This window comes from Empidonax traillii, unplaced genomic scaffold (genome assembly GCF_003031625.1).
Source record: "Empidonax traillii isolate 1590-97213 ecotype Southwest subspecies unplaced genomic scaffold, ASM303162v1 scaffold1274:size141774, whole genome shotgun sequence".
Classification (NCBI taxonomy): Eukaryota; Metazoa; Chordata; class Aves; order Passeriformes; family Tyrannidae; genus Empidonax; species Empidonax traillii.
In genome coordinates this window covers 9,296-28,629 of record NW_020956467.1, presented here as the reverse complement: position 1 = coordinate 28,629, position 19,334 = coordinate 9,296, and the positions used below count along the sequence as shown (strand labels likewise).

The window sequence follows — 19,334 nt, the reverse complement described above, 5'->3', positions numbered from 1 at the left end:
GAAGTTAAGTGAGAATAGAATTAACTAGTTCTTGGTGCATGTGAAATTTGGTACTGGATCTGTAAAAGAGGCTTGAACATTCTATAAAGAAGCCATTTCCTCTCTGTGCTTGCAAAAAATACTTTTTATCTGTGCCATTCTTTTGACAGTAACAAGTCTTGCAACCCTCCATTGCTCCAGCTATCCTTGCTTCTCCCTCTGCTATCAGCACACCCACTTGCATGAATAAGTGTTGGTGAAGTTTCATGAGTGAGCATGTTTTGCTTGTGTTCTGTTGAACTGGGCCAGAGGGTGATGTTGAATGCATACTTCTTTAGCGTGGACTGCAAACAAAAATAATGCTGTCACCTTTTATGACCTCTCTTGCAGCTGACTATATAGTGATGCAGTTTGGCCGCGTGGCTGAGGATGTGTTCACCATGGACTACAACTACCCAATGTGTGCACTACAAGCCTTTGCAATCGCCCTTTCCAGTTTTGACAGCAAGCTGGCTTGTGAGTAAAGGGGCGTGGGTGAGCATCCTCTCAAAGGAAGCAGTTTGCCATATGATTCCCAATTCCTGCTGGTGTCACTTATGGTCCATAACAAAAAGGTCAGGGAAAATGCAGTTGTGGAGGACTACTCTGTTGCTGAAGAGAAAGTAAAAGGAATCTTCTAAAAATTCAGGACATTCAGGAAATTATATTTTCCTTTTTTTTTTTGTTTTGCTTTTTTTTTCCCTGTCATATTTTTCTGGAAGTGACATCAAGGTTTTGTAAATAGAAGTTCTATCTCATGTCCCTGGTTATGTTATGGATATGTGCCATGATGTACTGTACCGTGGCTCCAGTAGCACCATTACAGTGGTGTCTTTTTTAAATCCAGAAAGGGCGTGAATGCTCGAAAAGTTCCTTTTTACATGTAAGAATTATTCTGAGGCTGCAATCATACCTCAAGGTTGCATTCCTACATCGACTAATCAGAGCTTCACATCATCCAGCGTTAAAAGAAAGATCAGAAAAAAAGATCCACTTTTATTTTTTTTGATTGTGCAAGGATCTCGTGTAGTATAAAGCCAAGTGTGAAGGTTGAAAACCTATACTGGACTGAACTTGATGCATTGCTATTGTACATGTAGTAGGGCATGATGAATTTTAATTGCAGTAGGAGGAAATGGAGAAGTAGAAAGCACAAAACAATGTTGCACAAGTCACTTGAATTCTAAGCTGTTGTTATGTTTTAACATCTACATGCTTTTTAATTTGTTTCAAATGAAAATGTACTTGGAGTACAGAAAAGGGAAAGGGAAACATCTAGATGCCAAGAAAGCATAACTTATGTTGAATTTGGCATTTTGTGTGCTGGGAATTTATATCCTTGTATTGCTCTGGTAATTCAAACACATATTTGTATGAAGTGATATAAACAGTTGGATAAAGGCTCTCTGCAGCGAATCTTATTATTTTGAACAGGCTGTGTAAAGCTGAGGAAGGTAAATGGAAATATTTTATTAAATTTGTCTGGCCTTTTGAGCTTTTACAATTTGTTGATTGCATTTTTGAACTTTGAGCAACAACCACTTCTCATATTTATTTCCCATTGTAAGAATGCTTGAAATCGATTGAAACTGTGTATGTTGTTCTCTGATGTAAATGTGCCAGCTACTGAGCTAAATCCTTCTAGGCAAATCTAGTGTATACTGCATACAAATGAGACACTGGCAGGACACAGAATACCTTAAAATTGTGTGGAATTTTTGTTTCCTTTTTTCTGATTTATCTGGAAATATATAAAAAAAATACCATTTCAAAACACAAGCAAAGAAAAAAGCATTCCATTATCTTCTCTCCCGGACATCTCAAAAGCCTAGAGCTGCAACTGAAAGCACCTTGTAAAACACCTTTAAAAATAATGGTCTTTCTGCCATTGTTCTGTACAATGTTATCCACAATGGCATACAAAGTAATAGAATTTATATGTAGTTCATCAGAAGGGTATTGAAATGTGAGTCAAGTGAAGAAGTTGTAGTGTTTTATACTGTGTGTATTTAGGTCCTCCTTTTTACTCCTTATTGACTCTTGCATTGCACAACCAAAGATTATGTAATGCAAAAAGGAGATCAAATCATTGTCTCATAGTTACCAGTTCCTTTCTGACTGTAAGGGAAAGGCCACAAGGCTGTCCTTAAGGTTGTGCCATTTAGACTCTATAATTTCAACTAATAAAAGAGATATACTCTCTTTTTCACCTTCACCTTCAGGTCTCCTTCCCAGTTTACAGACAAGGAAATTTCATGGAAGAGATGAAAATAAGAAATTGCTAGCATTTTTTCTAGTCTTTTAAACAATGTATGGAGAAGAGTCTGCTGGCTTTGCTGGTGTTTTGTCGAAGGACTCAGCCTGTCAAATATTGAGTTAACAGGAAGTTCTACCTTTTTTTTTCCAAATCTTTTTGCAAGAAGCATTTCCATGCAATGGTATAAAATGAAAAGACAGCTTTTGTTTGAGAGAAATGAGCAGTCAGTTCCCTCAATGAATGACCAAAGTGTTGAGTCATGAGCTGCAGTGTGATCCTTAGGCTTTGCACTTGGATGTTTTTCTCTGTAGCTGGTGGTTTCCCACCATTTCACATCCCCATCTGTCATCTCACTTTAAATTTAACAGAGAAGGCCCTTAGGCCTTTGCTTACCTCATATCAGTCTTTAAAAACTAGCTCCAGTGACACCCAGAATTTTTTGTTTAGACTACTGCAGAACCAGTCAGGAATTCCCACTGCTGGCATTTAGGTTTGATATGGATTTCAAGAACTCTGCAGCACGGGAATGGTTGAATCTGCATGGCTTTAATTCTGTGCCTTGCCAGTCATACGCTTTCTTTAAAGCCTGAGAAAGTGGCACCTGACACAGTTTTGTGCTTCTCTCTGTGCACAGCACTGTGTCAAAGGAACTAAGTGTCTTACAGTGCAAATACACAATCTGCTGGCTTTTGTAGTGGAGTTGGTTTAGGAAGGGTTATTTTTAATGCAGATCATAACAATGGTGTGACTCACATCATGACCCCACTGGGAATTGGCATGAAAGGAAGCTCATGTGCAGTGAACTCCTGCACAAGGGTGAGAATGAGGGGCTGGGGAAAGGCAGCGGGTTCAGCTTCTTGGGACAGTTTTGCTGCCAGCACATTGTGTAACTTCACTCTCACTGCATGTTCTTCCCAGCCAGGTATTTTTTTCAACCTGTAACCATGCCAGGAGGAAAGTGGTGACTCAAATTCCCATCATCTTAGCAGAATTGTACGGGGCCATCAGCCAACGAGCGGCTGAGGAAAAAACTCCCCACCACAAATTGAGGTCACTAGGGGGGGATGTTAACCTGGGACTAAGGAATGAGGAGCTCTCATTAAATCTGATTCAGTTAGAATAGGATTTGTTCTTAGTGGCCTTTGCCAAAAGCCTGATTCCTCACTGTTGTTGAGCAAGGTACTGGGTTCTTTTGATTCACCTGACCTTCACCATCTGCTCTGGAAGCAGGTGCTTCTAATTTAAAATCTATTATTTCTGATGGGCATTTTCTGGTGAACGTCTCTACTGCATGTCAAGGCAAGGTGATATCACAAGCTTTCCAGCACATCTCTAAATTTTGTTCTCCTAACATGGTAAAGCCTTAGCACAGAGTCATACCTGAAATTACACTGTTCTCAAAAAGTTAGATTTTCTCCCACACGAGTAATAAAATCTTGGTACCAGTAAGTATTTTCAGAGATACATGCATACTAAAGTAACCAAGTGGCACACTCATATTAATAACTTGTGCTGGCCCTGCATGTCAATGTGCAACAGGGCATAACCTTGTTTACTCAGTGTGACAAAGAATATAATGGCCCTGAGCTGTGTATTTCCTTCACATAGTCCTGGTGAGTGTTTGGATACAGTAGATTTAATATTATTTAAAATCCCAATATTGATGATTTTTTGCATCTGCTGTTGATTTTGGCAGAGCTGTAAACAAATTCCTTGCCTGAATTGCTTACAGGCAAATACTGCATGCTTTAATGAGAGTTCTTAATCTAACTTGTCACTCTGTTTACATCAAACAGTTTCTTCCTGGCCCTTTATCTAATTTTCTTCATCTCTGATGTTCTGTTCCTTCTCATTCTCTTCACAATTCTTTTATCTGTTCTTTAAGGATGTGCAACTCAAAAGTGTTTGACAATATTATTCAGTGATCTCTCCACAGATGAATAATGCCTTTGGTGCTCATTCAGTGATGCTCCTACAATGGAAGCCTTATCAGAGGGATGAATTTGGCCCTTTGGCTTTTCAGTAGAGTAAATTAACACATTAAAAGGTAGCAGATAAAAAAGCTTGCCTAAAATATAATCAGAATTTTTCTCAGTAAACATTCAGTAACTGAAGTTTCCAAACCATTGGTTGCAAATCAATGAGCAGAGCTGTCCACAAACCCGGAGGCAGGCTGTTAGATTCCCTTTGTAGTGCTGCCTTATTTTTCCTTTTTTCAAAAGGTTGAAAGTGATTTTGTGAGCTGAAGTGTGTTGGTTGCCTATAATAGAGTTTGTTTTTTAGAATCTAGACATCACTCTGCTCGTTTTGTAGGATAATATATGGCACATAAAATAGTAATGTCATAGGCTATTGTTACAGACTCTGATGCTAAGAAATCTGTGAGAACGGTTTTGTAATAATTACTGGGCAAATCTCTGGCTATTCAAGTTGCCTTACAATAGTGCTGGAGTTCCCAGCTGGCTGTCCTCATGAGGTACTACAACTGAAGGAGCTGTAGTGAAAAGGGCTCTGTAATAAAATCTGGTGGCTGCACAATCGAAAAACATTATTGTGGAGTCAAATGACACCACTGAGTTTTATCAGTCATGGTGAACCAATTCCATCAATTCAAACTTTGAGGTTTTGCTCCCTTATGATGAACAAAGGAGGGATTTTAAACAAGCAGAGACACCACTGAATCCCTAAAAGCATTGAGTGTTAGACCTACTTTTCTGCTATAAAAATCTTACCCCTACCCGAGAGCTTCCCATTAAAAAGGAAGGAACTCAATCCAGTCCTTAGTATGGAAAGTCACTCCCAGTTCTTGTATCTTACGTTTTTGCAAATTTTATTAATAATTTGTTAATTTATTAGTGATTTCACATAGGATGCAACAAGAACTGGGAAACGAGTTCTTGCCCTGAAGGAATGATGAGTCTAGACCAGTATTGGAATATTTCGTCTTTGTTTATTTTAATAGGACAGAACAGGGGTTTGCCTGGTGTTCCTGGCAGAGAAAGTTTCTCCTAATGTGTGGCAGGTATCAGAGGAAAGATTTTGGGTTTGATCCTATGGCATCTTAACTATCTGCCCCATGCTATCCCATCACTCTCCCAAAATATTATTTGCAAGACTTTTCCTACTTTTAGAGAAGCATGTGCTCACCAGTAAATAACTTTGCTTGGCAATTAAGGACAGCACAGCAGTCACCTTTATTAGAATTAATGGCCTGATAACTCAGATTTCTCAAAAGGCCTAATTTCGATTACTAGAATAAAATAGTTTTATACACATAAATCTTGCAATAGAATTAATTTAGCTGTAGATGCAAGCTTCTCATGTATGTGTTACTTAATGAAAACAGGTTTCTCTTGCCCCTCATGTATGAGAAGTACCTTCCAGGGTTCTGCTCTGTAAGTGTTTGAAATTAATTAGGTAGACACTTTTCAGTTCTTTTTGTTGCTCACCAAGGAACTAAGAAAAGAATTTGCACAACTCTCTCAATGCTTTGGTATTTTGCTATGAACTATAGCTCAGTAGCTGATACTCACAAATGCCTGTATATTGGATGAAAATGCATTAAAACTTGTTTTGTATGTTGTATTTTATTTAACTGCCTAGAAATTATAGATTCCCCTTTTTCAGTAAGGGTATGTTTATCTATACCTTCACTGGTGAGAAGACTTGAATTAACTGGCTTTCTTGAAACTGTTTAATGGAACCAGTACTCTGGTTTGCTCGATGGCTTTAGGAAGAGGATGCCATTCAGGAAAATTATGCTTACATTTTTGAGAAAAAAACCCTTTCCTATTCACATTATAATTGGATTACACAATAACACTGGAAGCTTATCATGGTTTTATTTAAATCTGCAATGGCAGTTTGAAAATTACTCTGGCAAAAGCTTGTTAAGCTCATGAACTGGAACGAAGTCCTACTTGAGAGTCAGAACCTAGCAAGTACCAGAGAATACTCATGCATCTGTTTTGGTGCTTGGGTACTGCTTGGGTGCGGAAAAAGTCCTGAAGAGTCCAAATCTGTGTTAAAATCAGCCTAGTCTTTCAGGTTATCCAACAGCTGATACAACATAGGCCTGGGGATCAGATCACCTGGCTGGTAATCCCAACTGACTGTCTGACTTTGTGCAAATCTTGGAACCTATTTGTGCCTCCATTCCAACAAGTTGAATGGAAATACAAATTTTCAGCTTGCCTATGTCTGTCTCTTATCTTCTGAGAGGTTTCTCAGGAATATTTTGAGGCTGGTGGATGACAAGTGGTGTTGCCATGCTCTGAACATTATTTAATTCTCACTGAAGGAACCTCAGTAAAAATATGAAGTTTTCTGCCACCTGTGTAGAAACCGAATAGCTAACCAATCTGCTAGGATAAAATCAGGATGCTCTTCAGTTCTATGGAAATCTTGTCAATGATCTCAGTGAGGCTTCAGTTTTTCTACCTTGTGTCATTTTTGGTTACTAGAAGTGCAGAAAAAACAGTAGGACAAACCATCTGATACACTTTTCCTCCTCACAGTGATGTGTTGTTTGTTGTGTTTTACTTTGCAGCACCAGTTGTTTCAAAACTTTTATTCCTGAACATGATGCAGAGGTTCAGTTAATGCAACCACCTATTTATGCTTTTATGTAGCAAACCAAGACACTTGGTGATTGTGCTGCAAATTGCATTTTTGTACTTTGTTTGTTTTTTTCACTTGGATGCGACTCAGTTGTTCAAAACTGTTTTTACTGCAAACTTTGACTCTGTCACGCACATCTGATTTAAAAACAATGACTCTCATGATTTATGACTACTTTTATGCTGAAATGGGATGTTTACAATGCAATGTTTCTCACATTTCACCCTGTATCTGTGGCTTCCTACTGAGTCTATCCCAGTTGGCACAATGCCATTAGAAGTGTGATATAAAGTGAACTCTCTCAAAGTACCAGAATTCAACTTATAAACATTTTAATAACTTTCAACATTAAAATCTAGCTGATTTTAATGCTTACAGGTTGCGTGAAATTTCAAAGAGATTATTTGTTGAAAATTTTCTTTCCTTAAGCTTGTTTTGAAGTTTGAGCTCTCATTTACGATGTTAGCTTCTGACCCTGCAGCTCCATCTGTGCAAGCCAAACAGAGCTTGGCCTATGCAGACTGCCAGACTTTGACTGCAGGAATCTGTCAGTGTGATGAGGACACAGTAAGTGATGGGATTTCTGAAGTCCTAACAAGAGTGCCCTTCCTCATTCTTTTAGGCACTCTTGGACACGTAAGAAATCACATACCTTTCCTGTGTTGACTCACCAAATAACAGCAGGAATATTTTTTCATTCCCTTTGAATTTTAAAATTTTTTCTTAAGGCTACGCCTACTGTCTAGTTAAGTGTAACCTTAACAACATTTAGTCTTGATGTGTTGGAAAACTGTATCATAAGACCACTTATTTTTGCCAGTGCAGAAAATCACATCAGTACACAAAACCAGAGTATGTTGTGTGGCAGTGGGCTTTGGGCACTGCTCATAGGATCATTAAGCTTGGAAAGACCTCCAGATCATCAAGTCCAACCTTTAACATACTATTAAGTTCAGTGTTCAAACAAGTTTGTGAGCTCTGGCACCTTTTAACAGGAGGTCTTCATTCCAGACTGAGACAGCTGAAGATAACCCAGTTATTACCATCCTGTTCTCTTCCCTAGGGAGAATCTCCTGTCCTTGCTGGCTAGATGTAGAATTGTATTGATCCTGATGTGTCTTTAAACATTACAGCATTTTTTAGCTATTTTAAAAATGTTTTCAAAGATGTGGTTTAAGCTCAAATAAAATAGTCTTTGAAGTAGTTATAGGTGTACCAAGTTGATTTAGTTGAGAGGCAGCTGCGTTTTCCAGGCCTTTCCTCAGTTTTTGTATGAGCAGCGCTTGATAGTCCTGCTGGAAAAAAACATAACATAGCTACTATAATATGCTTTCCTTGGGTTTTGCCTTATGATTCTGCTGTTTCGTGCACCTCTAGGTTTATTTCTGAGGGAAGTACTTCCAGTGCTAAACACAAGTAGAGCAGTGTTTTCTAATAAAGTCTCTGCCTCATTTTCTGCTGTGGAGGTTTACATGTGGAGATTTGGTGTTTGATACTAAAAATATAAACTTTTCATCCAAGGAAAAACCCCCAGGATTTGTAGGCAAAGTCACTGACACTTAGTGCTATGTGCCTGGATTGATAGAGGTCTTATTTTTGCCAACCAGGAATTCCATTACTGGCAGAGTAGTGTGTGCCATGAAACATCCTATGATAGCCTGTTGCACACCACATCTGGGACACAGTGTGAGAGCCTGGTCCAAAGATACAGCCCTCTCTCACCAAAATGGCACAGTGTTCCTTTTTGGGGTCCTTTCTGTTGATACTTTTATGCTTGTTGCAGTATCTTCCATTTTGGGGCCAATCTGTGATTAGGTTAATAAATATGACCCTTAACAAACATACCCAAACTAAAAAACAGCACTGTGGAAAGGCACTAGTAAAGCCTCACATAAGTCTGGGAGCAGCAGGTGAGTATTATTATCCTTTTAATGGCAGCAAAGCTGTGATCTACAGTTTATAAAGGCAAGCAAAAAAAGAAAGCATTATTTTTTGAGCCAGCACTAGAAGTAAGTTCTCAGTCCCTAAATCTGTGTTCCAGCTATTGCTGTGGGTCACCACTAGTAGATGGAGGGTATCCATTCTGAACTTTGTCCTGAGGACTAAATCGCCTCACTTCAGTTTGGAATACTGAAAAACCAAACCATGTAAATACAGAGTTCTCATCAGGCAATTGAAGTTGCACTGTGATCAAGTTTCATGCAAATTAATTTATGAAGATGGCGCAGAGCAAACACAAGGGTGATGTGCAAGTGTCAGGAACTGAGAAGTTGCTCTGGAAAAAACTAAAGTCCACTGAGTTTTCCTAAGTATAAGAAAAAATCCAACAATGGGGCTCTCTTTACTTTCTAACTGTATTTATTTGTAGATTCAGTGTTTTATAACATAGGCTAAAAAGGTAGAAATTCTGTGTTCTGTTAATTCTAACTCCTGGTTTAAAGTAAGGCTGCAGCAGTGATGTGTAGTCTTAAAAGATTTGTAGCAGTGTCATCTCAAAAAGCTGATTGTGGAATATGGGTCTTTAACTATGATAAACTCTCAAGAGTTACTGAATTCAGTGACACCATTTTTTGTTGGTTTCCTTTTCTTTAAAAAGGAACCATCCTAAACCCTGTTTTTAAAAGCACTGGTTGTTGTGTCTTTGGGGCTACATTGCACAAGTCCATGAGGATGAATTCCTATTTGGTATCTCTTCAAATACTTTTTTGAAGGTGGTAGATGCTTTTCAGCTTCTTAGTAATCCGTGTTACCGCAATTTCCTTGTTTTGTTTTCAGCCCCCTGATTCCTCCCTACCCCTCCCTGCCCCCAATCTAGAACTTTCTCTCATTATTTCAAACATGTACAGGTTTTTCCATATGGGGACACTCCAGAACACTAAGTCAGTAAAACCTCTATAAAGTCAATGTCTGTGAATTAAAGTGTGTTAAATCCCTGTGTATATGTTCCCATTTTGAAGTAGGGTGGCCTTCAATTCCGGTTGTGTAATCCTCCACCCGGGTATTCATCACATAGTGCACTCCAAGGTCATTGGTGAATTTTAAAGCGCTGAACAGGTTTCTGACCAAGATATTGGAGAACATATGTAAAGGGATTCACCCTTCTGTTCTCTCAGTGGGCTCTAACAGTGGGCTCCTTGAATTGCACCTGCCAAGCTCGGCACCTTCACCCTTTAGGCCACGTTTCTGTAGTCCTCTTTTCCTACTGCAGTAGTTTTCAGCACTCCCTGATTTGTTGCCACCTGTATGGTGAATTTAAGCTTTCTTCTTGGGTTTTTGTGGATGTCGGGGTCTGGGGGCTGTATGCTGAAAGCAGCTGCTTTACCACTGTAGCAGAGCTTGATGCTTAGGAACCTGGCGTAAATGATGCCAGTGTAGCTAGGTTTATTTTTACAGTGCCCAGCAGAGGTATGCTTGTTTCTCAGAAAATAATCTTCCTTTCTCTTTCTCTTCTTCATTTATATCTGCCTGGATCTGGAGGATGACAGCCCCTCTTAGCATTCATGCAAGCAGCCACCATATCAGAAAAACACACACAACGGGTTTATTACGGACGGGTTTATCACTAAGCAGTGCAACTCTTACATGCTTACTGTCACCCTGCCCTGTAACAGTGCATGTTTTTCCCTGTGTGCTGTTTCCTACCTTGTGTGTCTGTCACCAGTCAGAGGACAAGGCTGCAAAGACGTGCATGGAAGCTTAGCAAAGAAAACGCTGAACCGAAGCCATTAAAATACAGTTCTCCCAATACTGAAGAAAGAGCTCCTCCTGAAGGCAAAAATTGGGACCTGTGGTTCTTTAAGTTACTTGAAGTTTCCATGTGCTTGCATTGCATATAAGAAGATAACATCTTTTTATTATACTTGCCCTATTTTGAACCCTAAGCCCAGAAAAAGGCATCACAGAATCCAAGGAACGCAGTTACAGAGAACCAATCAAAGTGCAAACAAGCTCCATTTACAGATGTGGAGGAACTCCAGTGTGCAGACGAGGCAGTAGGATGTGCTGAGGAATGACAGTAGAGTGATTTTTTTTGCTGGAGAATTGGCCACACGGCTTGGCAGCGCTTAGAGTGAGTCACGGATTTCAGTGTTCGCTGATACACTGTGATGGTCACTGCTTGTGTTGTGTTATGTTGGTAAGAACTGTGCCCATACCACGTGTTTCTCTCCTAACCAACTGATTTATGTACATCTTTCTTCATGATGACACTTTCACCCATTTATTTTTATTTCAGGCCTAATCCCAAGCCTGCTGGTGTAACTGAACATTTCTTTCTGACTTCTGTTGTGTCTCCATAATGCCACCTTTCCGTGTCTCTGCCACTGCCCTGATGTCTTCTTGTCTGTCTCTGTTTAAAAGTGGGCTTAGCTGGATTGCAAAAATTGGGCATTACTGGCATGAATACTTCAGAAAGTTGGATTTGGAAAGGAGGCCAAAGTTGGCTCTTACACACATACCATGAAGACTTGTTAACACTCAGAGAGGCATCTAGAATGTCTATTGGTGAAAAAGCTGTTCTCTTCCATTAGAACATGCTGTCAAATTCTATGATGTCATTACTGCAACTAGACAGGGCATTTAGAAAAGCAAAATGCTGCCCGTGATTTAGGGGATAAAATAATGGGTAACTGAGCCTGCACAAGAATTAGCAAATCACACAGGGAGTTTAAGAAACAAGGTCTGTAAGAAACAAACCTTTTACAGTGGCTTACTGAAAGACGTGTGTGAAAAAGACAAATATTTGGAGTTTATTCATTTTATTGCTAGTATCTTAAAAATATAAAAATCTTTTCCTGTGATTGAAACTAACAGTTTATTTCAAATTAAAATCCTGTGCTCAGGGACAGGAAAATCAGGTCATCTGGCAGTTATATACAAACCATAAAGGGAGCACACATACGTGTCCAGTACAGCTGGATTCTCAGTATTAGGGGTGGACTGGCCTTAATTTATGACTTTCCCAATGTGTTCCAGAGGCAGATGTGCAGATATTTGTGCTGTGCACTCACACACACATAAACATGGAGATAGTCTTAAAAAAACTCCTTTGGTGGTATTAGTCGGTCTTCTTTCCCTCTGTTCACAGCGACATATAAACCATTTTATTAATTTGCCTTGGTGTTAATCATTGCAAAATCTCTCTATAAGAGTCAGTTATTTGAAACTTCTATAACAATTTGGAACAAATGATTTTTTTTTTCTGTTGAAAAGATTAAAAGAAGTTCTCTCTCCAGCTTTCCATGTAAGTGTCTGTATCTATTACAGAGAGCCATCTGCTTTTCAGTGGGATTGATCCATGCAGTGAGTCAATTTCTACCCTGTGATTACAAGACTGGGGCTTTTGTTTCTCCTTTTTGAATGATTTCTTATATTTGAGAGTGAGGAACAAGGGAAAAAGTATCTGTGGAGGATGTGTTGTAATTTGTTGCACCTTTAGGAAATATCTCAGAAACTCAATAGTTTTGAAGTGGTTCATTTCTGAGAGTTCCTAGTAGATATGGAGCTGGTTTTGTACTTTCCAACATCATCTTCATCCAAATAATGACAGTCTGAAAGATCCAGTGTTTGGGAGCAGCTGTAGAAATACCCATTTTAGAATGTGTTGTGACTATATCTGCCTGTAAAGAACCTTTGTTTCTGACATGTTTACTTAAACTTCAGGAAGTAGAAAACATGCTACATGAATGTTTCTATCCCCAGAAAATTAAAAAGCAGTTCAATTGGGGGGAGTTATTTTCTTTTTGTTTTGTTGCCACAGTAAGCATTTTCTTATTCATCTCTTTGCCTTTTCTAAATAAACCAATGATATACAGTAGAATTTGGATATGTTAAAGTCTAGATTTCCTTTATATTCTATGTGGTTTAAAGAGTGGAATATATCAAAATTGACAAAAAATGAGTTAATTGTGAGAACTAATATTTAACCAGACATGTTTTGTCATAGTGGCTGTAACACGTTATGCTTGTTTGCACACAAGACTGTCTTGGCCTGTTTTGACTATTCAGGCACCTCCTTTTTGTTCAGACCTATAGAGACTTTTAGATAAACCTGCAAGAATGTGCTTTTACAAATTAAATTTTTTAAAGAAACTCTGTTATTGGAGTAAATGTATTTATTTACCATTATGCGCAAAGACTGATTTTTGTACTTTCACAGAATTTACCCTGCGTATGTCATAGAGGGCCCGGTGTTTGTGAATACAGAACACTGTGCAGGAATATTAAACTTAATTTGTTTGAAACAACTATGTCTTTCCCTACCCAAGGTCAGAAACACCTTGATAAATTACCTGCACTGAGTATGGAGGTTATTTAACACAAGGAGTTTCCAGTGCCATTTGAACTGTATTTTTACCTTGAATGCCAACAGAAACACCATAGGATGTTATACTATCAGTCCAGATTTTACCAGATCTATAGTCATTTTTGGTCTGTAAGTTTTTCTTAAACTGTGAGCTCAAAGTCTTGAAGTGAGTAGAAATCCTCCTCTCTCCCATTTCCATGAAGAGGATAGGGGGATTTCTCATGAACACCAACTGAGCAGACGCCGCTTGTTTGCCGCCTTGGGCATCCCTTTCCTGCTGCCTCAGTGCTCTTTGCTGTGAGAGAAACCAACTCCTTGCAGGTCTGGCCGTTATTAAGGACTGAACTTTTGGCCTGCTCATTTCTATCACTTCATGGTTTTGGAATCATTCTGGAAAATGGTCAGAAAAACCTGGGATGCAGTTCAGTTAGGACAAGAGCCAGGAACTGTGCTTAGACAGGAATGACCAACTGCCCAATATCAAAAATCCCCAAGCTTCAACCACGTCAAAAGCTGCTGGCAAGCAGAAAAAAAGCGTCTGTCCTCCATGTCTCTGATAACAAACAGATTCAAAACTGGGGTCAGGTTAGACATCAGAAAGTTTTCTGAATACAAGGCTTGGGAACCTTGGTACAGACTTTTTATCTGAGAAACCCTCAGTGACAGGAGACTAACAATTTCCTCTGTCAGGAACAATACAGCTTTGGGTAATCTTGCACTTTGGCAGGTGTTTGATCACAACAGGTAGTTGCCAGCAGAGGAGGAGTGGTCTCTTTGCACTGTCTTAAGATCACTGAGAAAAATTTGAGGTTTCTATTTGCTGTCTAGGAATCTGCCCACCCTGAAAACTGGTGAAGCTCCAAAGGTGAGAAAAATCACTTGACTAGACCAACCTTTCCCGTTGTATTTGTACACGGGATGCTCAGTCTGTCTCATCTGCTGTTGCATTCATTTGCTTTGAAATATGTGTTTGGTATAAAACCATTTAAAAAAACAGGTAGTTTTCTAACTTTTACCTGGGTTCTCACGTCCAGTGTTTGTGATACATGAGGTTAGAAGCAGTATTTTTATTAGGATGTGCAAGTAAACATCATTTAAATGGAGGATTATTGCAGTTCTGTGGCCTCAAAGTTAAGCATAGTTTTCTTAGTCAGATGGCAAATTAAAAAATCCAACATATGGACACTAAATGCTAATGCAAAGAGTTAGCTCATACACTTCTTACATGTTTATCTGTTTTTCACATACTATTTGTTAACTAGTGCTCTTTAGAGTATTTTTGGGACCAGCAGTGATCTTACTTTGTACTTTTTTTTTCTGGTCCTATGGAATGCCTGAAATGATCTGTAACCATTATCCAATATCGACGCAGAACAAAGCCCTTTTAGGGTTTTAAAATCTAGTTTTATTAGGATGTTTAGTTTTGACAACACATGCGCTGTTTGTTGTAGCTTTAACAAAAATAGAGCCATTTAATTTGTTGGGTGGGAAACATCATAAGTAAAGGAGCTTTTTAATAAGCCTGACTGCTTCCACAGGGTGTCCATCTGAGCTTCTATAACTTTTTTCCAAATTCCCAGGTTTGCTGATGTTCTGACCTATGGTTTTGATTTACCTGTTTTATAGAAGTTGAGAATCCTGATTTTGTTCAGAAAAGCTCTACTTCAAATAATGAATGTTTTGTGTTAGAAGTGAACAATTAATAACTATGAAAGCTGGGCACACACATGTGATGATCCTTTTCTAAAACGCTCATCTAAATAGACATTTCTGTTTCAGAGGGGGGAAAGCTGAAGCAAAGATAGAAAAGGAAATGTTATACAAACAGGAAGAAGCCCAGTTTGAAGCCTTCTTAAGCTGCTGCACGAGGCATGGCTGGCTGCATTCAGAGAGCACTTACAGGTAGCAGGGGAGGGGATGCCAAGGCCATCAAGACCTCAGAGCTGAGTTTCTGAGACTCTGACACCACACAGCCAACCTGCTATCATTCTTTCCTGCTGGTGCTGCAAAGAGATATGAAACCATTAACTCTGTCACAGGTGTTGAAGGAGTCCCAGCAAGTGCTCTCTGTGTTAGTAAAGGAAAACTCATTGGTTTTTCACTTTGTTTTGGTTTTTTTCACTAATGCTGCCATAGAACTACTTCTTGACTCACCCTCTAGAGCAATGTGTGCTTGGTGTGCCTGTGGGAACCATGTTACCTATGCTAAGGGGCTGGAAATGAAATTCGGGACTGCTGCTTGTCCACCGAAAATGACCTTTCAGTAAGGACTGTGGGAGGGTGGAAGACATCAAGGTCAAAAACCAGACAGGAGTTAGGAATTAAAATTTTGTAACTAATTGGGAAGCTTAGTATGTAACACGCAAATGAATTGCTCATACAAGGAGAATGTAACTCCCAGTGCCAAGTGGAACAGCTCCAAAGGACATACTGATCGACTCCAGCCCCAGGGGACAACTGAAGTTGTCAGTCCTCGTTCCACACCACAGCATGAGGATCTACAAATGCTTCCCAGTGCTGTAGTGAGGGTCCTCATTAATACAGCCAGCTGCCTTCATTAAGCAGTGACAATTGTCTTTATCTTCTCTTGAGGAGTACAGCCAGTGCAGGTGGTTGGGTGTGTGAGGCCTGAATGGCTGCTGACCCTTTGCCCAACAAAGGGCAAGCTGGACCTGCAGCACTGGTCACCTGGGTGGTGGCTGGTCACCCAGAAACGCTGTAGAACCCAATGAACAATGAGAAGACCCCAGACCAAATATCACCATTGGACCAAGAGGCACGTGTAAGGGGGGTGAGGGGCATGTGAGGAGAACAGGTGCACAGACTGTAAGGGTACGAAAGCCAGGGAATTCCAGAGGCACTCAGCTTGAGCAGTTCTTACATCCCTGCACACAATTAAATTACTGAAAGGAACCAGACAGTCTGCTATGGGAAAACTAGGGTTGAACCGGTGAGGGAAACCTGTCTGTGTAAGTGTGCTGTGTGTAGGGAGTAAAACAGGTCACTGGTTCACTAGAACCACCCTCTGCGAGGGGGCTTTGGTTTCAGCAGTTAAAGTCTCGGGTGGTGGGAGTGTGACTGTCAGAGTGGCTCCAGAACAGTCAGACAGGAGAGTTTCTTTCACAGTTTGGCAATCCAGATGGCACCCTAGGCTACCACCTTCAGAGTCTCCCTTCTCCAAACATCCAACTGCTCCCTCTGAGTTCACTTGAGCGCCTCAGAGCAGAGAGGAGCCAAAGGGTGAGTTAAAATTCTCTGTGAGATTTAGCATAAATTATAAGGGTGCGTTTGACTCTGCTCTGCCCTGTGGTGAAGCATTTTGCTCAAGATTTTGAAAATCCTGCAGGGTATTATAATCCCTTAAAGGTGCCTGAGTTTGAAGTCCCTGGTACAGTTTGAGTCCCTTGTAGGGCACACATAGAGGGGGAATTCAAGTCCCTTTTTTCATGTAAAATGGGGGTTAAAGTCCCTCTCAGTGCTTGAAACAATGGCAAATAGACCCAGCACTGCAAAAGGGACACCCTTGGCCGAGGTATTGTAAAATTGGCAGAAAATGTCTGGTACAGCAGAGTTATCCAAAGAACACGCAATACTGCTGTGCCAAGAGGACTGGGCAGCTCTAACCTGGAGTGGCAGCTTGGCAGGATGATAGCCCTCACCAGGAGCTTCTGATCAACACAAATTCACTTTCCTGCAGTGATACCTGGCAGATGGAATCCCCAGATTACGTGGATTATTGGTACGTTTGGAACGATTGCACCTGGCACGTTGGGAGAAGGTCAGGGAGGGGAGTCAGTCTGTGGGCCAGACCCTTAACTCGGGGACACAGACTGGCTCTGAGGGCTGTGTTGGTTGGGCTGGGGTGTGAAGCGGGGCTGGGTGGTGGCTCTGGATGTGGCACAGGCCCTTCCCCTGGGTTGCCCCAGCTGCTGTGGGTGGCACTGGTGTGCACCCCTACTTACCCTGTCTCTGTCAGTGCACACTGGTGTGAGGGGCCAGATGTGTACAGTTCTGTGGGGGTGGCCCTGGGCTGGCACCCACCTCAGCTGGTGCCCCGGAGCCAGCCTGGAGCTGGTGCAGACCAGAGGAATCCAGCTGTTACATCAAAGCAAAGTGTCACGGCAGGTGCAGTGGGATGCCTGTCCAGTGCTCTGGGGTTTGCGCCTCATGGATCAGCGCATTCTCATTTCCTTGAAAATACTGGGGGATGATTTAAGGGCCTGGCTGAACATGGGGGTGAGGCTGACATGTATCTTCCACTAGACCCGACTGTTCAAAGCCCCAGCCAACCTGATCTTGAATCAGGTTTACAGGGATGGGGCATCCACATCTTCTGTGGGCCACCTGCTCCAGTGCCTCCCCAGCCTCATGACCCAAGGCAGTTGCCTCAGCCTGCCCTTGTGTGCCATGAGCCCCAACTCCTCCCCATCTCCTCACCAGGACTGAGCCCATACCACATGCATCAGGGTCTTTCCTGGGCTGTGGAGACTGGAAAGGGACAGGAGTCCATAGGCAGTCACCGAAGTCCCAACCAAGAGAAAAATAAAGCATTTTTACTGTTGTTTTCTTGGTTTATTGGTTTGGGATTTTTTTGTTTATTTCCCTACTTGAAAATAACTCCTTGTGAAGCAGCTAGAAGGGCCCTTCATGCTAAAGGCCAGGACTTCTTCCTGGCAGAACTGCTGTCTGCTGCTTCTCAAAGGAACAGCTGTCTACATTCTTGGCTGGATCTGATACTATTCTTCGTGCAAGGCTGCAGAGGGTCTCACTTCACCTTCACTCATTCATCAGGGGACCTTCTCGTCCTCAGACTGAAGAAACCCCATCTCCAGGCTCCAGGGATGTCGCCCTCTGAGGGACAACTGTCACCTTAGCACAGCAGCCTGGTGGAAGCCAACTCAATTCCCTTTTCTAGAGGCTCAGAGCAGGGGAGCTGGCACCCCTTCAGGAGGGGTGGAGGCAGGGGATGGGAAGGAAAAGCTCATACCACCTGTGGTAGTCAGCAAAATAATTTGTTGATGCCAGGAGATGGAATGAGTGAGCCAGCAGGATGGCCAGGAGTGGAGGCTGGGACTCCCATCTGAGTGGGGGCTGGACCAATTGTAGGGTGCTGGCCGGGCACTCCTGAGATGCTATAGTCACCTTCCCCATGTGATCCTGTGTTGGCTATGACCAATGGCTGCATTATCTACACTAACTCCTAGAATGACCTCCATAATATTACCTGGCACATTTGGAAAGAAGAAATTCCTAGGGCTCAATGCCTTCACTATTATAATTTTACTGAATTTAAAAAAGGTAGTCTCAAATTGTTGATGTTACAGCCTAAAAAACCCCAGAACTTGAGGTGGCACCAGCAAAGCAGTATGTGGACATGGAAACAGGAAGTTTCCAGAAAAAGCCTCCTACTTAAGGAGTCACAGGAGCACAGATGCTGTCACCAAAGTGCCAAATAAGAGAGGATGACAGCATTTTTATCCTTGTCTCGTCGTTTATTTTTCAGTGACGAAGGTGCGGAGGTTGGGCCGCCGGTGCTCCCAGAGCTGTGCGCTGGATGTCATCGCTCGAGTGTTGGCAATGGTTCTCAGGGTGCAAGGGCTGATGCTCCTCCTCTTCCCCCTCTTTGTCCTCCTCCTCCTCCTCCTTTTCCTCCTCCTTCTGCACCGTCGATTGCCATGTTTCAGGCCCAGGGGAGATGACCTCTTCTTTGGTGGCTGTGGGAAGCGTCTCTTTGCTGTCCCATGTGAAGGTGGGCAGCCACCTCCCTCACTGCTCCGGCTGCTCCCTGGCATGCCGATATCCCTGGGCTGCACGACATCCCCTGGTGGGCACAGAACCAAGCCCTGCATGGCCTTGACAAGGGAAGCGAGGGCAATGGCACTCTCGGGAGAGGTGAGATTTTGTTCCCCCTCCTCTGCCGCCTCCTGGCACATGCCTTCCTCTTCTGCCATCACGGGAAGTGGCGCTGTGCTCCTGTCCTGCATGAAGATGGGCAGCCATCCACTCTGCTTCTCCGGCTCCCCTTCCATCCAGGTATTCATCAAGGGCCTGGAAGCTGCAGGAGTTTACAGTGCCGGAGCAGTGAGGTGATGTGACACCGTAACCAAGCCATTGTGATGTCAGTTGTGCCTGGGG

The 19,334-nt window shown here is 41.7% G+C and overlaps 1 protein-coding gene across 11 annotated transcripts in view; it reads left to right on the top strand.

Moving 5' to 3' along the window:
* Positions 1–19,334, top strand: part of LOC114069490 (tubby protein-like) — a 96,379-nt gene that overhangs the window by 68,932 nt on the left and 8,113 nt on the right. For 6 of the 11 annotated variants that reach the window (XM_027906311.1, XM_027906301.1, XM_027906304.1 and 3 more), the window contains one exon: positions 370–495. In XM_027906311.1, the coding sequence (XP_027762112.1) occupies positions 370–495 (126 nt within the window). Of the gene's footprint in view, positions 1–369; positions 8,352–10,372; positions 13,019–19,334 lie in introns of those variants that run through there. The other 5 variants (XM_027906302.1, XM_027906305.1, XM_027906308.1 and 2 more) reach the window with 2 other exon arrangements.